At 36.3% G+C, this 25880-nt stretch overlaps 4 protein-coding genes across 7 annotated transcripts; 1 reads left to right on the top strand and 3 right to left on the bottom strand.

The window, feature by feature from the left end:
- Positions 1-4739: 4739 nt before the first annotated feature.
- LOC103986700 (pentatricopeptide repeat-containing protein At1g26460, mitochondrial) lies at positions 4740-9565 on the bottom strand. 2 transcript variants are annotated; one of them, XM_009404788.3, is made up of 7 exons: positions 8816-9565; positions 7101-7317; positions 6436-6915; positions 5549-5755; positions 5298-5435; positions 5025-5213; positions 4740-4872 (listed from the first exon to the last, which is right to left on the bottom strand). In XM_009404788.3, exons 1-6 carry the CDS (start codon positions 9430-9432, stop codon positions 5031-5033), a joined length of 1842 nt encoding a protein of 613 aa, XP_009403063.1. In that variant the 5' UTR covers positions 9433-9565; the 3' UTR covers positions 4740-4872; positions 5025-5030. The 2 variants fall into 2 exon arrangements, with proteins under 2 accessions (XP_009403063.1, XP_018682906.1); XM_018827361.2 differs by having other exon boundaries at positions 4740-4905; positions 8816-9556.
- A 1530-nt stretch (positions 9566-11095) lies between these two features.
- LOC103986708 (F-box protein At5g39250) lies at positions 11096-14606 on the top strand. 2 transcript variants are annotated; one of them, XM_009404809.3, is made up of 2 exons: positions 11096-11261; positions 13665-14606. In XM_009404809.3, exon 2 carries the CDS (start codon positions 13769-13771, stop codon positions 14495-14497), a length of 729 nt encoding a protein of 242 aa, XP_009403084.2. In that variant the 5' UTR covers positions 11096-11261; positions 13665-13768; the 3' UTR covers positions 14498-14606. The 2 variants fall into 2 exon arrangements, with proteins under 2 accessions (XP_009403084.2, XP_009403076.2); XM_009404801.3 differs by having other exon boundaries at positions 11097-11261; positions 13682-14606.
- A 3854-nt stretch (positions 14607-18460) lies between these two features.
- LOC135628338 (tyrosine-protein phosphatase DSP3-like) lies at positions 18461-21049 on the bottom strand. Its single transcript, XM_065134956.1, has 5 exons — positions 20832-21049; positions 20615-20708; positions 18960-19017; positions 18794-18837; positions 18461-18691 (listed from the first exon to the last, which is right to left on the bottom strand). Exons 1-5 carry the CDS (start codon positions 21047-21049, stop codon positions 18461-18463), a joined length of 645 nt encoding a protein of 214 aa, XP_064991028.1.
- Positions 21050-23815: 2766 nt separating this feature from the next.
- Positions 23816-25545, bottom strand: LOC135628517 (signal peptidase complex subunit 1-like). Of its 2 annotated transcripts, XR_010492887.1 has the most exons (3): positions 25390-25545; positions 24836-25196; positions 23816-24643 (listed from the first exon to the last, which is right to left on the bottom strand). XR_010492887.1 is itself a non-coding variant. In XM_065135227.1 (2 exons), the coding sequence occupies exon 2, from the start codon at positions 25194-25196 to the stop codon at positions 24912-24914; it is 285 nt and encodes a 94-aa protein (XP_064991299.1). In that variant the 5' UTR covers positions 25390-25545; the 3' UTR covers positions 24777-24911. The 2 variants fall into 2 exon arrangements, 1 of the variants encoding a protein (XP_064991299.1); XM_065135227.1 differs by lacking the exon at positions 23816-24643 and having other exon boundaries at positions 24777-25196.
- Between the last annotated feature and the right edge of the window lie 335 nt (positions 25546-25880).

Raw genomic sequence — 25880 nt, 5'->3', positions numbered from 1 at the left:
GAGAAAGAGGCGTGTGTTACGAAAACTTCGACGACGGGTCAGGGGAAGGAAGCACCTCGCTCGGATCCGAAGCAGTGCTTTGGATGGCGCTCCGGAACCGAGCCGGAGACGGGCCTTTTTGCGTTTAAACGTGTTATACTATAGCAGTCGATTACGACCGATCTCATCCGTTCGTTTCCCAGTTCTTCACTGTGTGCGGATCTGAAGCGTCCGATGGGCATCTTCATCAAGAAATTGGCGGGAAATGGGGGCCGGGGTTTTGACTCCCACGTATTTGGCGCATCAGATCACACCTTAGGACACGAGACAAAATCAAAGTAGTGTAGATTGGAGGAAAAAAAATGTAGAATGTCAATCTCTTTTCAGAGAAAATGACCAAAAAGAAATGAGATTTTTTTGTTTGAGAACCATAAAGTTTTAAAAACTATAAAATATGTTTATTAGGGATCCTTAAAAATTTATCAAACATGTTTATACTTTCAAATTGAATTTTTCCGCTACAATTATCAATCACCATATTGTTTTGTATAATATTATTTATAAATTTCTTATTGAATTCCTTTTAAATCATGTTAGAAATCTTCTTCTATCATTAATAAAAAATAGTTTACTTTTAATCTTAGATAAATAGATAACACGCGTAAATAATTTAATATTTAGTTGAATCTTGAGAATGCATATGATAAATTCTCTTGGTTACTACTCTGGTTAAAATTATATTTTGAAGTTCCAAGTTTTTGAGTTAGATTAAAATTTATATTACTTTTTTTTTATTTTATTGTAGCGTTTATAATGATTTATCCTCTAAATGGTTTAATGCTCGTAAGCGAATTCATTGAGATAGCCTTCTCTCCCCTTAATGTATTATTATTTTTATTATAATTTATCCTATAATATATTTAAGCTTATATGTTGAGACAAGATAATTAGTTAGTCCTAAATATTTTGAAGGTATTAACCCTTTAAGGCTTTTTCACTATTAAAAAGAATATTGTATGCTAAATTTTTTTTTCACTACTCAAGAAAGATAAAAACATCTTCTAAATGCTAAATATGATGTTCATCATCCCTGCTGCTTTTAATCTAGAAAAAGGCTTATGCCTTAGAAATGTTTAGAATACTTGTGAGATTGAGAGAATATATTGATAGATAATATTTCTTTTTAATAGATATCCAACTTATGTTAATTAATGTAAATAAAAATAAAAATAAAAAAGCTTTGAAATTATTTTAGAACTTATTAGCTTGAAATGACAGAAGTTTCATTCACCCATACTCTCATAGATCAAATTATTTATTAGTATATTCCCACCCTCTTAGTAAAGGCAACCTCTAGTTTACCTATCATTACCTACAAGAAAGACAATCAAATATGACTTTAGATTAGAGGGTTTCAAAGGTGGTGTGGGTCTTAAGATTGACATCAAAATAAAAATGTTGTAGAAGTTTTTATTGAAAAGATTATCAACTTTGGATTAATTAACTAGCATTTTGTACTGTTATGACAATCATTATCATGTCTCTCACATGGGGAGCATTCCTTGAAATATATTTTATTAGATTATTCCTTAGCTTGTTCCTACTTACAAGAAATTGGAGTCAATATGCTTCCCTTCAGTTAATTACTGGCTCTTAAACATAGACTGATGGTTTTTGTCATGATCATTAATTATATATATAATATACTGAGTTGATCTAAGAGGATGAGGGCAAGAATAATATCTATTATATATTGGAACACCATAACTCTTTTTCTTTTATAAAGATTTTTGTACATCTTAAAACTAAAGTATTATAATCTTCCTCACCTCACATAAGAGGATTTGATTTCATCTTCAATGCTCTTCATGTCATGACATATTCTTTGACTCTGTTCATAATTGATATTTTCCTACTTGAGTCATCTATTATGTCAAATATTAGATTAACTATGATACTAATCATTATCACCCAATTTAATATGAGAGTGCAAATGCTAATAGACTTATGTATAATATGAGAGCATTTTTCATGTAGACTTGGCATGATTTAAAGCTGCTTTTGCATTTTATTTGAGATGTTATTGTATTGTGATATCTTTTACTAACTCAAAGAATTTGCTAATTAGGTGACATTTAAAACCTGTTTGAGACAATTTTAATTATCATGAATCATGTAAATTTCATGCATCTTTGTGCTGAAAACATTAAAGTTATTTTTGAAAAAATAGTAGGAGTGTTTCTTCTTACTGGGAATTGGATGGTCTACCACAAAATAATACTTGCACAGGTAAGTTTGGACTTCATTTTTAGATTTGGCTACAACAAAAATATTGTAATATACAAAGAATATAAATGATATTTCATCTATTGGCTTAGGCTTTTCCCTGTGTCAAGAGGAGATCTTGAGTTTGAACCTCCATGTTGAACTTTGTTCTCCATTTATATAATGAAATTGAGGTATTTTGTTGGTCTGTGTATGAGAGGAAGTATTAAAATATAAATAATAAATATAAAAGACTATAAATGCTAAAATATTTCAGATAAGAATGGAAGAGTTGACAGAGGAATAGAAGACTGATAATTCAGAAACCAACATAAGTCTTAAATGAAGAAACAAAAATCCAATAAACTCAACTTGTTTGAGGAGATTTTAAACTTCAATTTATCCACTGAACCAAACTTTTTGTCTTGGTGCCTGTTGATTGGATGAGGACATGCATGCTGAAGCTTCATGTAGGAACAAGCTGCATGGCACAAAAACATCTTTCCAACAAATCAGACCTTTACACATTGGTTGGTGAGCTTCTGCAGGAAGTTTTAGACATCCCAAACTCTTCTGATGGCCAATCAGACTTAGCCCTCGTAAGTTCGAAGACAAAAGTGGCACACCATTTTTAATGGTGCAGCACCTGCCCAAGAACCGCCACCAAACAGCCGCCAAAACCAAGCACTTATCTGCATGGTGGCGCTGTTGCCATCACATCCCTTCGATGGAATGTTCTCGGATTGCCTTGAAAGAGTACAGACATGGGAATCATTTGACTTTGAAACAAGGCAAAAGATCCTTATCATTGTGTCTACCAAGGATCCTTATCATGTAGGAACAAGCTGCATGGCACAAAAACATCTTTCCAACAAATCAGACCTTTACACATTGGTTGGTGAGCTTCTGCAGGAAGTTTTAGACATCCCAAACTCTTCTGATGGCCAATCAGACTTAGCCCTCGTAAGTTCGAAGACAAAAGTGGCACACCATTTTTAATGGTGCAGCACCTGCCCAAGAACCGCCACCAAACAGCCGCCAAAACCAAGCACTTATCTGCATGGTGGCGCTGTTGCCATCACATCCCTTCGATGGAATGTTCTCGGATTGCCTTGAAAGAGTACAGACATGGGAATCATTTGACTTTGAAACAAGGCAAAAGATCCTTATCATTGTGTCTACCAAGGATCCAAAAAAAAGGAAATACTGCCGAAGAGAGAGAGAGATGCTGCTTGTGGAGTGGATCGAGTGAGAGTACTCTCCAAGAATATTGGACACTGCACCATCTTTTCCCTTTCAGAAAAAGACTACAACTTGACACCTTAAGCTAATGACAACTGGACCATGTTCAGTCATGCATTTCCTCACTGCTCTCTGCCTTTTCAGTCAAACATATGAGGGTTGGGGAATGTGTTGACTCAGATCATTTTCATATCACCAGTCAAATCATGAGGAGTGAGATCCTCAGAAGCTGACAATTCTAAGATCACATGAGTGATTCAAACGGGAGATGATTAAGATATCTGATAAGGACATAAAGTTGCATTCATGGGAGATTTATCATCAGCAGCCTTCTTGATACAACACAATCCAAACACTTGTGTCATTTGAGTTGCCTTTTGACCAGCTACGTCTACTCTCACAAGGCTTTAGACCTCTTACATGAAGAAACCATGCCTTGTGTACAGGCACAACCAGCCCCAACAATAAACTGGGCTTCTGCTTACTTTAAGCTGGTTCAAATTCCCATCTTGTAGTCAGCATATCGCTGCACAGTTGATAAGTATCATATTTGAATCTATATACAATTTACATAATAGAAATTCTCATTATGTCATCTGTCATGAGATAATGATACATATTCATGAGTTGGCTAAATCCCTATCATTTTTGTGCTGCAATCGTCAGTCATTCGGAATGAGATATAGTCGATTTACTCCATGCCAGGCAAGATTATATATATATATATATATATTCTTCAAAATATGGCTAAAAATAAAGGAAAACTGATGCATTTTATTATTGTAAGATATTTTGTCTTTTCCTTTTTCATTTGGAATTATTGCCAGCCACTCACTTGTACATAAAGAGAAATATATGTTTTCTTTCGTTATTTTATATTTTTGAGCCCCTTAAGTGGAAATAAGTCGTTGATAAGTTAGTAAGCACCTTGAATATTGCCATTTCTAGGACTCTTCACATTGGACTCCGAAAGGGACCAAAAAAGGCAGCACATTGTAATCCTTCGACTCCACTCGAACCTGGGCCGCTGTAGCAGAAGGGATGCCCGTCAAGCATCAACACACGGCGCCTACATGCAGCATCTCACACCATGGTTAAAGAAGATGGAATGAACATTATAGGAAACAAAAGTGTAGCATAAATCAACGACGTAGTGTGATCCTGCAAAGTTAAAAAACCTTATTTTGAAGAACTACAACAAATTCGTTTTGACAGACGAAGCCCAGTTTTAGTGACTAAGTTGCAACTGAAAATGAAGCAAACTGCCAACATGTTGAATATGATCCTACCACGGTTTCTCATTTCGTTAAAATTTGATTACAAACAAGAAATTTACATGAGCTTGAGTCGTTCTTCATCAGCCAGCCATCAAAAGTATCCAGCAGCCTGGTGAGTTCGAAAGAGATCCAGGTTATGATTCTGCACTTCAACCAGACAAGCAAACAGCTTGTTGCCAAAAACTAAATTTTCTATCTCGATGCTGATATTAGCTGCCCAAGCAACCAAAGCATCAGTCTAGGTCGGAAAGTGAAGAGTACCTCTTACTAATAGTTGGTGCTGTACTCGAGATTATAGAGCATCTCTCTACGTGATTCATTACCCATTCTATACTTGAACCTTTGAGCAAGAGACTGTAGCCTTTCATCACTATCAAAATCTAATTCCCGTGAGCAGCGTCTTCGAACCCTTTTTAGTGTTTCCTTTGATGGTGTGAAGCCTGCCTCGACCTGAAACATAAGCAGGAAACCAAAACCCAAGTTGTTTCCTGATTGAAACAGCATCACTAGAAGAGTTTAGAAAGAGGGTCATACCATCGCATCAATTACTGAGAGAGCAGCTTTTTGATCCCGATTGACAAGATGAGTATCAACAAGCAACGAATATGTCGTTGCATTTGGTTTCACACCCAAGCTCAGTAAATGCTCAAACACTTTGCTAGCTTCAGCGGTCTGTCAGGCAACATTCTTTCAATTTTCAAACAGAAAAGAAAAACAATGGCAACCACACGGGAACAAAGGTAGATAATTATATTCAAGAACTAACATGAAGCAAGACAAGTAACCTTTTTGAGCTTTCCGAATGCAGACATTAAAGCATTATAAGAATGTACATCAGGTGTCATTCCAATCTTTTCACTGATGGCCTCAAAAGTCTCATATGCTCGATCAAGATCCCATATGTTTGCACAACCTAAGATCACACAGTTGAGAGCAGCAACAGACTTGTAAGGGGGATCGGCACGGCTTAAATTCTCCAATTGAATATACACCTGAACGACATTTTCACAAAATAGGTTAACTAGAAGATCATCCACTCTTGCAAACAGTAACAGTATACACCACATGACAAAAGTTTAAAGTGTCAAATTTTTTTGGTGACCTACGGACTGAATAAAATCAACTGGCCAAAACCAAATTCATCTTATGGCCATCATTTGCCAACTGTGTACCAATTAATATCAAGATTCTGAATCAGTGTTGATGCAGTCATCCAAGGCTAAATTCATCATTAAGCATGAAACTGGAATTAAGTTGCAGTGATAGTTTACACTGAAAGATTATTAATAAGACACGGATGATTCGGAAAAACAAAATCCAAAATAATCTGCAGGGTAGATGTTCCAATGTGTTTCATGGACAAAAAAGGCGGAAGCTTTAGATAACATAAAATACGAAGACTTAAGGATTCAGATTCATTAATCTTCATGCTTGTTGATTGTGCTACTAATCCACAAGAAAAACCACTAACATAGCTCAACTCAATGGTAAGATGAAGACAAAAAGTTATTATGCTAGAACCAAGACAGAACCTTTTTCAAGCAGGTCTAACACATAAAATAGTGGTTCACCAGATCAGAACTACTGTGTTCCAGTTGCACATATTGAATAATGTGAAATTCATAACACTTGTGAGGCCAGGGTATTCAATTTTAATAGTGTGCAACCATACCGAATCCAAAGTTGAGAATCCATTCGTGCAGCAAGCAACAACCAGTGGATATAAAGATGTAAAAGGTGAGAACAGCTCCTGATCAACTTCTTCAGAATTCCCATACACAGTTTCAAATTCATTGAGGCTAGCAAAAGCACGTTGTAACTGTCCCAACGATGAGTGTGCATATATCTTTGCAAGGTAAGTCTCTGGACTTGGGGCCCTTTTCTGACGCAGTGAACGTCGCAAGATTGACCATGCAGCATCTAGAAGAGTAGAGTTGTATGTTCTACCGGCAGCACCAAGTGCTGAGACAACTAAACCTTCCTCGGCTGAAAGCAGAACTGGTGGCCTAGCAATCTCACCACGAGCAATCCATCGAGCCAAAAACTCCAAGGAGAAATATGCCAATTTGCTATGATCTGCTTGCAAAGCAACATCTGCAATATAGTTACACAAATTCCAGCTTGGGCATAAGGCTTTGTTTTGGTCTGTTGTCTGAGAAACACCCAAACAGGGAAACCAAATCAAAACTTAAAAAAAGATGACAGAACAGAGTTAACTAATTGTGAAAGACGAGAATCACTACTCCCAAATGCAACTATACAGAGGGGCATCGCAGACAGTGGCCATAAATGACAAAGTGTTGGTAATCGTAGTTATTTGCAAAACTTGATCAGTACCTTGCATTTCTCTATGATGGATGCTAGAGTGTCCAGCTTTCCAGCATTTACACAGCTCCGTACACAATCCATAAAGACACTTGACGATATCATGTAACCTGATTTTATCGTCAAATCCATATATTTCAATGCGGAATCTATCTGGTTCATAAGAATTAGAAGGCCGATAACCAAATTGTATGATTCATCATCTGGTGTGGTGCCTGTCTGCAGCATCCTGAGGTCAATCAATAAACAATCAATCAAAAAGGTAAAATGCACATGCTATAGAAAATTTACAAGATTTAAATACCACATCAGCTGTCTCTTACCAGCCGTTTAAGATTAAAAGGTATCCTATACAAGTTTCTAATCAACTACATCACTGCCCAATTTAACCATCTAGATCCAAATTGTACCTAGCTTGTCAATATTATGAGGACCATGTTATACATCTTGCCTTGTAGGTACGCAGCTATGGGCCTCCGGCATTAACTTTGATGCTTAGGATCAAGATCTCCATCATGTCTGATTCTTTGCATGTGCACTCCTCAAGAATGAGAGGTCACAAGATTCAGGGACATAGACTAAAGAGAGGGAGGACAAGAAAGAAAAAGAAAAAGAATACAAGGTGCCTACAGTAAAGTCCCATGATAAACTTTAACATTATACCCAGTAAAGTCCCATCATTCCATGGTCTACAGTAAATTCAAATAATAATAACCGTAGGTACTAACAAAAAGTAAGGGAAAAATCATAGGGCTAGACTGGTTCAACCTAAGCGTCGTCTCAACATACCAAAAGCCAATCTGGTAGTCATCCAAATAGAATAATTTTCTAAAGAGATCCAACATCCAATGTAGTAGTCCAAAATAGAATAATCACATGAAACATTTAAAGTTAAATAACACTAATAGAAAGATTATCATAGATGAAACAGTGTTCACAAAATTAGCAGAGAGAACAAAGAACAAAAAGAGAGAGGAACGAAACAAGACAATAAGCACATCTGAACTTAGCCTTCATGAAACAATTTTCATATATGAAATCAGTTGTAACCTACATATTTTCAGCAAGAGGTACCACAACTACCCCACTCATTTCTACATCCTCTCTTTCTCTATGTGTGTGTGACAGTGAGCTTGAGACGTTTTACTGTCACAAAAGGTTTACTAGTGCCATCAACTTTAGCACTAAGTTTTAAGACCTGGCTATGATACTACGAACAGTACATTCTATTTTCAGATAGAACAAAATTAACTAATCAATCAAAATCAACACTGAACTGTTATCTAAAATCAATAATTAGTTATTCAATTTGCAGATCATACCATATGAGCCTAAAGACCCCCATCTCCCCACATGTTATAACATAAACATTATACATTTTGATATTGCATAGGTGGCCCATGCAAGAAGTGAAACGCCGGTCTACATATGGTTACAAGAGGTCCAAAAAATTAATTCGATTATATCATCAACGAATCAGTTAACGAGAATCAAATTTGCATTCAGAACTCTTCCAATAAATCGTTATTAATAGAGGCACAAATTAGAAGCTCAATGATCTCTTTAAAGTTTCACGCCCAATTCCTAAGCCCCCTTATTGCTGACACAAGCTTTCCCTTTTGGGTCATTTCTTCAAAAAAACTTAGCTACATTTATTGAAAACAACAATCCACATAACAAACCACAAAAAATATGAAACTAAGCTACAAGAGAATAATGTTCCTTACCGATCGACCAACTTCTCCGCTGCCTCACTCTCCCGCGCCTGAAACATAGCCTTGAGCACCAAGTTATATGACGCGGTGTTGGGTGCGATCTGGTACTCCTGCATCTGGGCCACCAGATCCAAGAGCTCTCCCGCCGTCGCACCCATCATCAGATTAGCCCTAAGATAGTGATTGAAGAGGTGGACGTCGGGCTTGTTGGGCTTCCCGGAGGCGTCCAGCGAGCGGATCCAGAACTCGAACAGCTGCTTGACATCGGACCAGCGTTGCGACGTCATCCAATCAGCGAAGACATTCATGAGGCTGGAGACGTCCAAGGTCTGGGAGAAGGCCATCATCCGGGCGGTGGCGGAGGGCCCCATTGGGACGAGCGACTGGCCGCCGACGAGGGGCCCGACGCCGGGGGCGGGGTTGGGGCTCCGCCAGTTCTCCTGGTAGAAGGGGCTCCCGGTGGAGGGGCTGGGGGGCAGCGGGGAGGCGGATGCCGTGGGCGACGAAGGCGGTTCCTCGAGTTGCGGCTCCTGGGAGAGGAAAGGGAAGGCCGAGATGGAGCGGATAAACGGGGCTGGGGTGAGGGGCTTGGGGAGGAGGAATCGGGAGCGGAGGAGGATGGCCGCCATGGACGGGCGAGTTCGGAGGGAAAGAGGCGAAGACGGCTGGTTAGGGTTAGGGTTAGGGATTTAGGAAAGGGGTGCAGATTGAGGCTTACGGTTCAGGAATTTGAGCGTTCCGATCGCGGTGATGACAGGGACGATTAGGTAATTTTGGCAATTTCAGCAACAGATTGGTGATGCTTCGATTTAGACTGCTGATAGAGGCTTTTCTTTTCCCAAAGACCAAAATAATCCATTTAGACTATATTGATTTGGAGCAGAACATAACCTTAATTTTCGATTTACACTATATCGATTAGATTTTTCAATCAGTCTCAATTCTTATCGACCTTTATTATTAATTTCATAATAAGTTTTGAGATCTCGTAAAATAATTTACTTGAGAGTTTTTGGATGATTCTAAATAAAAATTATAATTTTATTTATATATCTTAAAATAGTTAATGATAAAGGTGATTGAGCATGTTTTTAACTAATAATCATTTGCCATGGTTTAATGATCATGAGGGAATCATCCAATCAGAATAAGTTTAGCTTCTCTTGAAAAGAAAAAATCATATATACGAATATATCATCATCACATTTCATATTGATATATTGTTTATTTATTTATATGATAATATATTGTTACAAGATAATGTCAATGATAATAATTTTTTTAATTATTTATATTAGATCATTTGCTATCATCTAAGTAAATATACAAATATCAATAGATATATCATATTATTGAGATATTACATATCTTATTGAGAGAATACATGTCCTCTCTCGTCTCTATTTTTATCTCTGAATCATCATTCATAATAATCCTATGAAATATAGGAAGAAAAAAGAAATCGAGTTTAGCTTCATTCTTTCTTACGTAGATTAACGATGTATAAGGATCCCAAGACCCTTATGTTTTTCTTTTATAAAAAAATATATTTATTTTTAAGAATGAGCATAGATGACAACTTAATATTTTTTAACATAGCATGAAAAAAAAAAAAAAAAAAATGATAGGAGGTTAGTCTTTGTTCTTTATTTGTTACTTCATTCTTGATTCTATTAGAACTTATATATACATGTTTTATTTACTTTTTTCATGAAATTACTTTTCCATAATGTATCCTAACCAATAATATATAGCCAAATATGAATATAATATAATATAATAATTCATATACAAACATAATATATACATAAAATTAATTGCTTATGATTAAATGACCCATCTTTTTATAAGAGTGTACCTAATATTTTTGGTTGATTGGATGCTGAATAAATATATAATATAATGATTAAATTAATTAAATTATTATAATTTTGAAGTTAAATCTAAAATTTGATGTTTCTATTGAGACACACGATTGATCAGTACATTATTCAGTAGGTGATAGAACTTAGGTTTCAGGAAGTCTCTTATCTATAATTTAATATAATATATATTTTCTTTTTTTAGCACGAGATTCGATTTGATACAACAAAGAAAGAATGAATATACATATATATATATATATATATAAAATAAGGAAATTATTTTTAGGAAATAAAAATATGAAACAGCAAATTTGAAGGGCAGATATGTCTTTTTGAAAAGTTGAAAGGATAGATATGTAAAATTTGCAATACTTTTCCACAAGTTCTGCCACGTACAACCGTCCTGTCCCCACACCAGGTTGTCTCGATTTGCCAAGTAACCTCTCTGTCTCTCTCTCTCTCTCGTGTTAAACGTCGCAGACGCCCAATTCCATACGACTTGCAGTCGCGAATCAGGAATCTTCGCCCCTTGATTTGAGATCGTCGAGTCTCTGCTTCGGATTCGATCCTTCTTTGCATTGATCCGTCGACTGGTGAGTTCTTTACTGATTCTTCATGATCGATTCCTTTCTCGGCGTGTTTTTTTACTCGAGAAATGATGTCTTTTGATCCTGAGAGTTCCCAGGATCTTGTATGATTTCCGGATCGACTGAATGGATTCTTGGATTATCTGAACCCTCTGAGTATAGTTCTGTTTACATCTTCCTCAGGTTTTATTTCTTCCTTGTTTTTTTTAATTATGTTGATAACCTAATTCGTGCTGAACTGAAACTTTGGTCCTATCTGTGAGAAGTATCGTCTTAATGATTTGGAAGATGGGAAAATAGTTATTTTTAATTTATTTTAGTTAATTATATATTTTTTTTACTAAGAGTAAATGATGAAGAAAAAATTCGCATACTATCAATATCATTACCAGCTAAGCCAACTGATATATTTTAAAATTTATCGGATAAGGTTTTGAACCCTCCTATTAAACCTTTAGTGCTAGAATTTTGTGCACTACCATCATATTAATGTTATTGGTGTAATTTAAATATTCCAAATATATTGGATGAAGTTTTGATTATATATATGTAAATATAAATATATATATATATATATATATATATATATATATATATATATATATATAATTTTTTTATGAAGAGGTGTCAAAAAATTATATATATATAAATATATAAATATAAATATAAATATAAATATATATATATATATATATATATATATATATATATATATATATATATATATATATATATAATTTTTTTACGAAGAAATACATAGTTAGATTAAACAAAAGCAGTTAGTTTCAGTCTGGTTTTATGGGCTTCTGCCTCAAGAAATTGTAACACAATGGTTTAATGCAATGGCCTTAAAACATTTTTATTGGTTTTTCCTGCTAAAATTTATGTGCTACTTGTTACTTGATAGTGTTCAAGCTTCACCACGCTATTGATCTTTATATGCCTGAGCTGCAGTATTTTTCAAATTACTCAATTTTCTGATCTTTTTATATCTTTACCTATTCTAATTGTAGGACATGTTCACTTGAAATTTATTTGTGACACTCCAACTTTTAGTGGATGTACTTTCTATAACCAAATTCACATGCATACAAGCTTCACAATGACCATATCTTCTTTCAGTTTGCTAGAGGGTTAGGTGATGTTTACATAAGACCCCATTATCACTCTCAATTTTACTTTTTACTCCTACCATGATTCATTTGCATGTTTGTTATAAGAGGCATGATCTTAGTAGGTTATGTCTTGGCTTGTACAGCTATATTCTTGATTCAACCACACATTTGTTTCATTAGATACCGGTTGCTTAAGAGCTTTCTTAGTTTCCTTAGATACTTTACCTTTAGGATACATGTTTCCTTAGTTTAGTTTCACAAGTAAGCTAGTGGCCTAATATTCATGCCTAGCACCTGAAGAAAATTTTCATATGTTCCATTAATAATTGTACCACAAGATCTCTTATTAACACCATCTGATTGTTACCTTTTTTATGCTACAAATATACCATTTAAACTTTATCAGCTCTCATGCATTTTGTGCTGCACCATTGCTTGTTCAAATATTTACTAATCATTCTTTAAGTCCATTAACTAAATTCACTTAATTTTCTATAAAATTCCAGACATCTTTCATTGCTTTCCATTTAGTCTTAGGAAGATTTTTCTGTCATTTTAGGGATATTACATTCTTCATGAGATTAAACTGACCTAATTGTTATTCATATGCATCATTTGCACAAGTGAAAGCAAAATTTGATTACTCCATATTCATAAATTTATGCTGTGGTTTGAGGAATGAAGATTTCATAGTAGTTGTTATCCTCTGCTAGTCAACCATGTCTCACACAAGATATGAATATTTTCTTTGTTCTTTTTTCCTAGTGGGTTGAGAAACCAAGATTTCATGATAGTTGTTATCCTATGCTAGTCAACCGTGTTGCACAAAAGATATGCATATTTTCTTTGTTCTTTCTTCCTAGTTTCATTTTTCTTGTACAACTCGATGCTTCTTTTCTGTTCTTCATTGTGTGGTCCTGAGTTTTCATTGCTACATGGCTATTTTATTTAATAACCATTATTAATCTTTATTCACTTTATCTGGCCCTTGGCTTATTCATTATGATCGGTCCATACTACCACAGAGTTTACTCAATTTCTCGTCATCAAAGCTGAAGCTGATCAACTTGTGATTTCTAAGAAAGCCTGTTTGTATTCTACTTGTCCTAGTCAATTATTGGTGGCTTGTAGTGTAGAAGGAACTTAAGTTTGATTTTCTCTGTCCTCCCTGGTGCCATGTTGTCAAATCTTGTATGGTCGTTCTCCTTCCAGTTTGATTCTCTTCTATTACAGTTACAATGTGCTTGGTTCTCTACATTTACCAGTTTGGCCTTAAAGCTTATCTGTGATACAGATTTTTTTTCTGTGCAGGCAAAACTTTCACTACACCATGTAACTGCACTCGGCGTGACAATGCTTCATCCTTGTTCTTGTTGAATCATCCACTGGAGGCACAGAATGACCAGAGATTGGTTACATGGTGAAGTTTTGAAGGCTGTCTTCCCTTTACTTGATGGCAAGGACCTAGCTTCATGCATGCTGGTATGCCGTCAATGGAGAGATATTGCTAGGGATGAATACCTTTGGAAATGCATCTGTGCCAAGAGATGGCCTTCTATATGCAAAAGACCACCTCCAGCCATAAGCTATTACAAGCTTTTTGTAACCTTTTCCAGGTCCCAATTCAATCAGTCTCTTCCCCCCGCAAGACTATCCTTTGATGATTTGGAATTTTACATCGATGTCTGGTTGGAACAAACATTGGTATTCTCTGAAGCTGTCTCGGGTGCTGCGCTGACGACAGGGATAAAGAACCCACTTGTCGATGGTGCTGATTACAAAATGATAATGCAAGTGGAACCAAGGTTCGCTCTCTCTTTGGGGCAGAGAATCAGCGTGTCTGTTCTCCTGGCCCGCAAAGACACAAACGAGATGGCATGCATCATAAACCAATCAGTCTTTGAGTATGTGGATGCTAATGCTTTTCAAGCACTTGCCTACGACTATCTAAGATTTTCAGCTGGACATCCATTCATATCTGGGGTCAGGGCTTGGGTGTCCTTGCTATTTATGGCGAATAGCTACAATAATGTCGTAGATGTTTTTGGCATCAAGATAGATTTTTGTGATGCTGCAAACTCTGAGAATGAAGTCTTGTGGCTTCTAGACATGCTAGACTGGAAATAAATGTCTCAGATCTACGTCGAGTGTAAATGGGTACAATCATCAAACTATGTTTCGGAGTGTCAGCGGAAATAATATACAGTATATGTGGCACATATTTCTTTTTATCTTAGTGCCTGTGTGTCTCATGTCCCCTTGCAACTTAGTTTCATCTCTTTGTTCTCTTTTTTATTTTGTGACCTTTTAGTTCAGTTTTCTGATAATGATACTTTTGTCGCTCATCTTAAAAGTGCTTCACTTAATTGCGTCTTGATTCAGCCGTTAAATCCTCTACATGACAACGGTCGAGTCGATTCATTTATGAACTGTGAGTCGATTCATTTATGAACTGTATGGCGCAGCAATTGGCCACCTGAACTTTGAGTTTTTGGTTTGCTGTGATGCAAATGTTTCTTTTCATTTGGGTTGATTAAGTAAAGCCTTTGCCTTTCATGCATATATTAGAAAACAAAGGTGGAACTGTTTCTGGACTCACATCGTTTGGTCTGTCCTTTGCCAGCAGAAGAGATCCCATATGTATTCCGGTGGGCTCAAGAAATCAAAGGAAAAACTTTTATAACTGAACAAAAGATGTTTCTCACATTTTTGCACTTCAATTATTTAGATTTTTTTTCTTCAAAGAGTAAACGATGAAAATGACATTTGAACTTCGCCATTAGCGATTAAGACTATTACTTAGCCTTCGCCGTGGTTCCGAAATCATCAATTTCACCATCCAGAACTCATTTTAGAACTAAAATTGTTGATTTCGATTCGAGCGATTCCGATACCAGATTGAACTATTAATTTTTTTTAATTAAACATAATTTTATTTCTAAATTTTGAAAAATAAATGTATAACTATAATGAGTGTACTGACTTAAAAAAGTTAATGAAAAATTAATATTTTTAATCAAACTAAATGACTATATCAAAATTTGAACTCATATTAATTGGTTTAAAGCTTATGATTTGACCACCATAACATAGACCTTATTTATGCTTTATATTTATTTTTAATCATATTTAATAAGTTTGAAATCATCAGATTGAAACTAGAATCGTTAGTTTGGAACCGAAATTGTCTGTTTCGCTTTTTAAAATCAGAAATTAAACCATCACCTGAGCTAATTTTGAATCCAATTTTAACCTTAGAAAAAAGATCAGCTTCAGCCAAAATTTCATTTTCAATTTAGCTTCAACTCAATTTCATAGCGATTTTAGTTTTTGGTTCAATTTTAGCCTCTTCTTATTATTTCTTTTAAGTATTTAGATGAATTAGGAAAGTGCTTCATGAGACCAATCAACTCAATATTTTAAAAAATCATCAGTCAAATTTTTTATCATTAAAATACATAGTTAAGAGAAAATCCAATATCTTGAATAGTACGTGAGAGACGATTTGTCTTCTATGTTAAATAGTAGTACAATTAGTGCTATAATAATTTTATATAATTTTAAGATTAGATCAATAGATCTGTATTAGAAATATGTTTCACCAAAAGTGCGATGAACGGAGTAAATCAGTAAACAATATCAAAACAAAGATATGAGAAAAGATGCGAATCGATTTAGAGTAGTTTGGTCTTTCGGACCTATGTCAATTCACAATTCTTCTTTCCTTAAAATAATTAATTTTTATTATTTATCTTTTTTCTAACGGATGATTAAATATCCTTATTATAATTTTTTTTTTTAACAAAATTAGGAGAGAACATTCATACTCTCTTTTTTACAAGATCTCTCACTCCTTACACTTTAGAATCATCTCTAAACTTAAGAAGAAGGAAATGATTCAAACACTTCTCAAAAACATAGTTTATATAGACAGTACCACCATCATAATAGGGCCACGAATTAAGAATCTAGTGGTATTATCATTGGCCAAGGTAATACTACTGTTGACATAGGTGATAACTATAGTAAAAAAAAAGCACAAATAGTACTTTTCAACTTACTCAGACGGTACCATTGCCAAGCCTACTTTAGGTCACTGATTTGATCTTCTAACAAGTCTTATTCGGTTTTGGTTCAAGTCTAATGGGTTCCTTGATAAGTTAGCATCGTTTCAATCCAATACCAACTCAATTTGACCCAAAATATATCGATCAATATTTTAACAATCCAACCATATATCCAGCATAATTATGAAGCTTTTAACACATTGTACGCAATTCTGACATATCGTTTGATCTTCCGACACTTTGTCATTTCCTTCAACATATCGTTCGATCTATCGGTATATCGATTTTCCCATGATATCTTATTTTTTGACATAATACCCGATCTTTCTGGTATGATGTCCGAACTTATAACACAATCTAATTTTTGGCATGTCGGTTAATCCTTTTGCTCGATGTTCAAGACATGATACTTTTTTCAGCATAATATTTGATTGTTCTGCTTCAACAATTTACCCTTTGATGGTTTTAGCCTATGATCGAAGTATTTTCTACGTCACTTATCTCAAAAGCATATTAGTCCATAAAATCATCAATTGATTTCATTATCAAAATCCAAGATTCAACGGTTAAAATTTAGGATTAGGTATTTCATACTAAAATAGTTTGTGATAGAGTAGACAAATTTATTATTTTAATCTAATAACAGTTTGCAAAAGCACCTAAAATTAACAGAAAGAACATGAGATGTCGATGTGCTCTAGAATAAGAGAGAACAAAAGACCGGAGAAGCTACGAGAGAACCGGCATCGAGAGGATGTTACGTAGAGAGAACTTACCGAGGCTTTCAAATTTGAGGTCACCTTGTTGGAACTGAAACCTCAGCGTTTGGAACTGAGACATCATCGAAGGAGGACTTCGAATGAAATAGATCAACATCGAGGGTGAACTAAAATGAGAGATAGCATGGTAATTGATACTTGACATCACTTTCATGTGAAAGGTTAAGGGAAAGTTCGTCGATTCTTTTAAACAATATGTTAATTGAACTCATTGTAAAAGGATAATTTAAACAAATAAAAAAGCATCATATAAAGTAAAAAGAGAGATTATGTGAGTAAAAAAGAAGTTTTACGAAAAATTTCCTTGCCGTATGCTTTCTCTCGATCCTCCTCCTCTTTCTCTACCGTCGTATCCTTTCCAAAAAGTATCCAAAAGAAAAGGAACAGAATAGGTCGTCAATGTTCGTGCGAATCCCGAAGCACACAGAGATCGCTATAAGCGGGATCCACCGTTTTATGAACCAACAAGGATGATCACCTGTCCAAGACATTCCAACTTGTCCTCGGAATGCGAAATCCTACTACTTGCTACGTACATCTCGTCCCTTTCGCTGTACGTTGGATGACACGAGGGAGTTTTGAGCCTCTGCCCTGTCGAAAGGATACCAAGAAAAGAAGTCACGTGGCACATATGATAAAATATAAGTAAACAAATAACTCGAGATATCTCTATCCATACCGGATGATTCTGCATGAACAAAATTTACAAAGGAAAAAAAAAAGATTAATATGCATAAAGAAAAAAACAGATAAATTCTCATAAGCTGGATTGACGAATACATACCAACATTAATCATCCTGCATCACAAGAAGAAGAAAAAAAAGTAAACTGCTATATCGGAAAAGAACAGAATTTACTTACATTGCTACACCACCTTGTCGTATAGGGATAGATCACAAATATTTGTTTCAGAAAACTATTTATAAGCAAGCAACCGAAGACAACGAGGTAAACAAGGTTTCGCAATTTGCATTTTTAACGACAGTTGATAAGAGTAGAGCTTAAGGTACACTGTCGTAACTAATGAGTCAGAATTTTATAGTTTCAGATCTCAGAAAAATGGGTGAACAATAAATGTCTCGTTAACCCATCAACAAGTGTTGTGCTGTGATGTCTAAGTTGCAATGGGGGAAACATGTATAGGGCGCATGATCTCGGACAGGAAAATGCTTGACTTCCTGTCAACTTCCTCGATATGGATGCAGCAAAAAAAGGCAAACGAGGAAGGAGATAGGATTGGCTGTCATGAGGAGCTATCTTGGTAGACCAAGCGCTTGACTCGGGAACCATATCCATAGAAGCGGTAGATGATATAGAGTACACGCAGCTTGTATGAGACATCGAAGTTACTGATGAAAGCCAGATCTGATGGTCGAGCTTTGGAAGCAGCAAAGTGGTTATATTCCTCGAACACAGAAGAGAGGGGCCACTTCTGTAGCTTTCTGAAACAGCCCACAAGACACCCTGTTCGATGCTGAATTAGCATTCGCATAAGAGAGAAAAACAAGTATGTTAACAATCCGCTAAAGGCACTTGTATGACTTTCATGTGTGTGTTAGTGTGATTTTATTTTTACCTTCCCCTTTTTGCAGTGAATCAGAATAGGGTGATTCCTTACGTCTGTAACAAAATAACATTAAGAGATAGGCTAATCAAGTGAATCTCGACGACCATAATCAGCTGATAATTTAAACAAAGAGAATAAAAAAAAAAAAAAATTGAGCTTTCGACTATTTCTGTACCAAGTAAGATTCTGAGAGCCATCATGATGGTATCTTTTGGTAAGGCCACAGTAGGCTCCTACAGATGCAAAACCTTGATTACAAGAATAATAAAGCATGTAGAATTACGGAACACAATAGATATTAGCTATTCCGGTATCAAAGAGTTAAAAAAACCAGAAATATTTATATAGAGAAAGATTGCTAATATTATAATTTGCACTTCAAGAACATTATAGAGTATTCTCAATATTCTCAGACACAGGTCAATTTGATCTAATCAACAAAACTCATGACCAACTACATGACCTAAGGGTTCCAGCTTTTCCCTCTTCAGGACCAATTTTTCCTGTGACTAAATCCAACTTGAACCCTCAATAACAACTGTGACATTTCAATGCATTTATAATGTGACATCTTTCATCACATGTCAATACAGGAATTGGGAAGTTAACTGGTCAAAGATGATTATCCAACAGGGAAGAGTTACTGACATAAAGTGCTGGCAACAACTGTGTGGTTACCATTTTTATTATGGAAGGAAAGACAACTCTTTTTAGGTATTGAGTTTTACAAAGAACATGATGTGCCTCTATCCAGCAACTTCGTTATACTCAGATTCCATGTCATAATTAACAAAAAAGTGCCTTGGAACAAAACAAAGATAGACATAATTTCTGCTAAAGCTAATCAACTAAGAGAAGGTGGTATAACAGCAGAAAAGTCTAAAGTGACCTACAATTTTTCACCACAAAATGGAGGATTCATGAAACCAATGCAAGGTACAGATGGAACAGAAACAACAACACAGCTAGGACCAACTACCGGCAGTCTATATCTTGTGATCATTACAAAGATTCTTCTGGAAAAAAATATGGCTTTCTATTATAACATGGGATAAAGAAAATAGATGACAAGATAATGACTAGAACAATGTAGGTCCTAATGAATTCAATAAAGAAGATGATTGGCTTACAATTAATGGTAATGCACAACGGCATAGGTTTAGGAAATGATGACTACATGCAGAGAATAGGCAACGATTACAATACCATGTACGTTAAACAAAGAAAAGTGAAGGACTATAAATGTGCAGTGGCCTGTACAGTGAACTCTAGCGACTAAGATCTGGTTCAACTTATGATTCCATTAAATACCTGAGTGACGATAAGGGTTCAATCAACTGTAGAACATTTCAGATAACCTAGGAAATAGATAAAATATTTTCCTTCAATTCACAAATGCACAAAAATTGATAAAATTCTAATACATATATCTAGATTATTATTCCTAGAGATGAATTTTCGACATTCATATAATCCAATGTCACATCCAGACGCCTCAGATTGTTAACTCCAATCTTGTATGAAGGACGTGTTTTTGATGGGGAAACACTCGTATGCTAATCCTTTTCACTTCATCACATGCCGTACGAAACTGACATCTAAAATAGATGCCTCTGTTGACCAGAAACCCTCTCAAAAGAGTTCCTCATATAGGCTTGAGAAGTATTACCATAAAATTCTAATGACGATGATTAAACTCAAATTTATCAGCGTTGCATAAAACGCCGATCTTCAACCAGAAATCACATCAAATTCGTTATCTGCCTTCAAAAGAATGTCTTGAGAAATTGGTCTCTAAACAAAAATTACGCGAGAAGAATGAAGATTTACCTTGCTTCCTTCGATCGCGAACTGGAACAGACGAATTCCATGGGAGCGCACGAACTCCGTATTAACCTCCGGGTAGGGCTCCGGGCACAAGTACCTGCAATCAAATCCCCACTTCATCTGCACCGACCATGTCACCCCGAACAGAAATGAAGGCGACAACCCATCGAGAAAACAACTTCAGACGCGGCGAAACGAAAAAGGATCACGAGCGGCTCACACGATGGATCGAAGTTTGAGCCCTTCTAAGAAACGGAAATTGTTGACCGCGGGGAACCCCGAGCGGTAGATCCCTCTGTCCACAATGCCGAAGTTGGAGGGCCGAACCAAGAACGAGTCCTCCGGTACTCCTCCCGATCCTCCATCCTTCCGCCCCTCGTCCTCCCCCTGCACGTCTATGGATTCACCCCCGTCGCCGCCCACCGATCGAAAGATCATATCTCGGTGATCTTATCGATCAACGAGATCAAAACGGTCGCTGCTCGTCCCTCGCGAGGGTTTGGTACTCGGAGTTCGTCTCCTAATCTTGCCCACGCCGTTTCGAGTCAATAGAATCCTGTTACTCGCACAGATCCGGGGTGGGTATTCTGTCTTTATATACCTCCTCTACCACGGTACGATGTGCCTGAGGTGATTTAATGGGGCCGACGTGGAGGCTGTTGATCGGTTAATATGAGTGGGTCTCTTTGTGGGGGCGGGGTTTGGCGGCCAGTGGGATCTCCGAATGCGCAAAGGAGGTGACGAACTTGGGCGCATCAGAAACGTAACCGGGGGAAGTACGCGTGGTGGCCAGGAGATTCACTGGTCACGGAGGTGGGCCCACGAAGGATCCGGACCCCGCTCTTTGAAGGTCGTTTTGATGGTGGGCCCGCCGATATCCGAGGTGGGGCCACGGATCAAAAGCTCACCCATCACCGTCGGGTGTTTCGGCGGATGCACTTTCCGTGGTATGTATCACATAAAATATATATATGTATATATATATATATATATGTATATGTATATATATATATACATATATATATACCAAGTGAAATAATTAGTTGTAGTACAATGATTAATATAACATAATTATCTTTGAGGAAGCTCCAACTTAAACTTGAATGTAATATATGAAAAAATAATTATAAAATTTAAAAGAAAAACAAGAACTATATGTAGATAATATATGTACTTCTCTCATACATCCATGTAAATAATGTCGGAAATAATCTACTTTATAAGCAATATAAATTATGTCTTCATGTGATAAATTGTTTGATATGAAAAAATAAATATTATATATATATTAATTAAGTGTCAGACAAATATGAACACATGTTCTACTCTCGTATCAAAATAAATATTATGACTATTTTATAAAAAAAAAATGATAACTTATGGGGAAAGAATCATATCTATCAAACACACGAATGCTTTTAGTCAAAAGGATTACGAGCATTGCATTTGGCGCGAGAGCTTTTGGGTGGCTGCATTTCTTGGCCAAGATATCCTGAGGGCCTGCATCCTTGTTAAAGTTGACAAGGTTGACGTACCTGATAGAGCATTTATCGAAAATAAAATATCATAGCTTTACTTTTAAGTCATTTTTGGGAGGTGCATTTCTTGTCGAGAGCAGGGCATAACACCATCGACAAAGGAGGATTAATACGTGGATAATACGAGAAAACGTCATAACCCACTAAGCATCTCATGGATTTGATGTAACATCTCATTAGTCCCACATTGGAAATGGGTAATGTATATTATTAGCTCATTAGGCTATAAGCCAATATTAATCCTTTTAAAAAAATTGACTTCACTTCTAAAAATATGGAATCCATATCCACGTATGTAATTATGTCATGTCCTGAGAATCCTCTATGTTACCTTCAAAATCCAAAAATACTTAAAGATCATAAAATCAAATTTATAATTATAGACATTCATTATTCTTACAATGCTATCCTATCATTTGGTGATCCACTCTCAATTGGCTCTATATGGTGGTGTTAATTTACTACATGATACTAAATATCTCCAACAATGGAGGATTTAAAGAATTTTATAGCAACCCACGAGGATCTCACCTATGCTACTTGATAGGGAAAATATTCTTCCTTCTTAGCGGCTTAACATATGGTAACAAATGACAAGAGCCATGTGGACATTAATTTAAAGTAGTAGTTAAGGAATATTGGAATATTTCACTAATACCTTAAAATGATAGGGAAAGGAATGTTCTATGAAATATCATCCTTAATTAACTGACTCTTAGATATTATCTTAGGTATAAAAATTAAGACTAATTACTTTTATTAAATTTTACTCCATCATCTTCGGTTACTAACTTGAGTGTTGGAGAGACTAGGTCAGAATACTTGTTCGACCTCAATTTTCCTACATGAGAATGCATTCGAGTCCACCTCAATCCACGAGGAGCATCTTAGCCTTCCCTTCGATCACCTTAGATCTTTTATACACATGGACTTGAACTAAGTGAGGTTGATTCGAACATTACCAATATTTTTTTCCTCATGTTGGCATTAGAAGGAGGGCTCATGTCGTAAAAACATTATTGAGCTGACCTACTTGCTCTAGCGAGGGTGCTCTACCCTTGACCTAAAGCACAACTAAAATGATTTGAGGCGCTTCCTATGATAACAATACAACCAACATAACTCAAAGCACTCTCTATAACAACAATGCAATTGAAATCGATAAAAAGTGCTTTCAACACAACCCAAAACACTCTTTTACGATAATAGTACGATTGATATGACTCGAAACGGGTTCAATGTTGATGTGATCAAATCACAAACGTCAACGTTACTCCTAATGACTAACATCATATGGCTACATGCACCTCAATTTGGGTTTTCCTTAGTTGCATTGACAAGGTCATTTTCATTGCGAGTAATATTGATATTCTATACGATGGAATCACTAACATTAGACAATGATATGATTGAATATGATCATTAAGCACCATCTAATGATGATGCATGATTGAATATGATCATTAAGCACCATCTAATGATGATGCAGTTGAAATGGTCACAAAGCATCCCTCGATGTAAAATCTAACCATTAAGCATCATTTGATGACGATATGACTGTGTCGAACGATGAATATGGAATCAAATTTGACCATTAAGTATCCTTGATGAAGATGTAAATGAGTACGGCTACGAAGTGTCTTGGCAATAATAATGTACTTGAATCTAATCATAAAACACTCGATAACCCTACGATTGAAGTCAATATAATAATGTTCACAACAAATGACATGGTCTAATTGCTCGTTAAACAAGACATCATGACCAAAACCTTTTCATGTGTCGAAACACTCTGGAGGGGCCAGGTGGATAACTTGAAGATACATTATGTCCCACTAAGCACCCCGTGGATCTGACATGTCAATCGCACCACTGATTTCACAATCATGCTGACTCGTTATCATTGAAGATGTGCCAACATTTGCATACAATACTCTTTCCGAACTTCTACTTCTCTTATACGTCGGCATAGGAGAGAGTGGAAGACCGATTCTTGTTTTCTAATACTTAGAACAATATTCTCGTGTTATATTTCGTCAACTCCCTATTTAAATTCATAACATTTTAATGGTTTATGTTTTTAATTGGAACTTAGATCTTATTCCTATTTTATAACATGCTGATACTTTTACTTAAAAAGGTCTGCAAATATTGCATGGAGACCAAGCAATCTCCTCCACTTTGTACCCCTTCTCAGCGAGGCCAACTGATGCGAACCTTTCCCTCACTTCCCACTCTGCTGTTCTCCTGTACTCCTTGAGGCAAGCTCTGGTCAGCAACTGGATCTTCTCCTTCATCCAAGCTCGTCGAACACTTCATTCTCATTGATCCTGCACCTGTCGGACATGGTCCGAGATCTCTACGTGGGGCATCCTTGCTTCGACCATGGCGAGATGGGTGGAGGTGAGTGTTGGCTGATGCAGGCAGTGACCCTCTGGATCACCATTTCCATCAGCTTCCACAGGTAATGCTGCTGCTGGTGGCTCAGGCATTGCTATCCTCATTGATTTAATGGAATATTTTTCGTCAATATAAGATAAATAAAATTATTTATTTTATTTTTAGAATTATATGAATTCCAATGTAAATTAACTCAAAATTAAGAAACAAGAAAAGAAAATAATAAATTCCTTCAAAATTATAATTAATTAAGCATATATGAGAATAAAGTCCTTTGAGACAATACCTCGGAAAGCATTAGACTAAAGCATTTCCGCAACCTTAACTTGAACGATGTCAACTGAATGCTAGAAGACCTACTGCTATTTGTGCTTGGGTGCCTTCTTCTTGGAGGCAGCAGCAACATCGACCTGCGGCTTCGGATGGCGTTCTGCTTCACTCGGATCCAGCCACTTCAAGGGGTGGCGATTGAAGAAGGGCCAGTTGGGCACAGTGATCAGTGCGGTAAGCACGACTCCACCGGCGAATGTAAGCATCATCGTCGGAAAGGAGCCGATGGTGTATCCGGTCCCCAAACCAGCGATCGCGAACACGACGAGCATGATCTGCATCACAATCTCCGCGCCCTTCTGCCCTTGCCAGTCCATCTGAAATCAAGAACAAAAACAGAAGATGTTACATAGATTCGAGATGGGGAAGCAACTTCGTCTGAAACCCCCAAACAAATCCAATTCGAGATGCCAGAGATCATCAAACAAAATGCCGAATTCAGGAGAGGAATCGAGATCTAAATTGAATTCGACAAACGAAAACCCTGGATGGATCAGAAGAATCAAGAACCTGAGCGGATCGAAGGGAGAAGAAGGAGACTCGAGCAATCCTGGCAAACCCTCATTCTGATCCCCAGATCTGCCCTTTTTTAGCACCGCCTTGGGTGCCCGGTCGGGGAGGTAAGCTTACCGTGAGCTGTGGCACGGGCCGGGCTGGTGATACCTGACCTCAAGCCCAACCTGATACATCTAGTTTCTAAACTGGCTCATCGTAACTGGATTCGTGCCATTAAAATAGGTTTATTTTCGTAAGAGGATTGATTAATGTAATTTTCTTGGATTCATACTAATAGATGAAAGAATCTTTGTCCCACAAAAATTACACCGATAAAATATTTTTGACATTTAGATTCATAAAATAGTCGAGCTATTCATAAATCAGAAATGATGTTTACTGAGATTATTTGATAGGATCTTAGAAACACATTTAGGACTCTTTTTTGTTATATGCATATTGAATATAGTTCTGGAACACTAATTAACATCTTAGGGAACAAATCA

This window comes from Musa acuminata, chromosome BXJ3-1 (assembly GCF_036884655.1).
Source record: "Musa acuminata AAA Group cultivar baxijiao chromosome BXJ3-1, Cavendish_Baxijiao_AAA, whole genome shotgun sequence".
Taxonomy (NCBI): domain Eukaryota; kingdom Viridiplantae; phylum Streptophyta; class Magnoliopsida; order Zingiberales; family Musaceae; genus Musa; species Musa acuminata.
The sequence above is the reverse complement of the archived record's forward strand: the minus strand, read 5'-3'. Positions and strand labels throughout refer to the sequence as shown.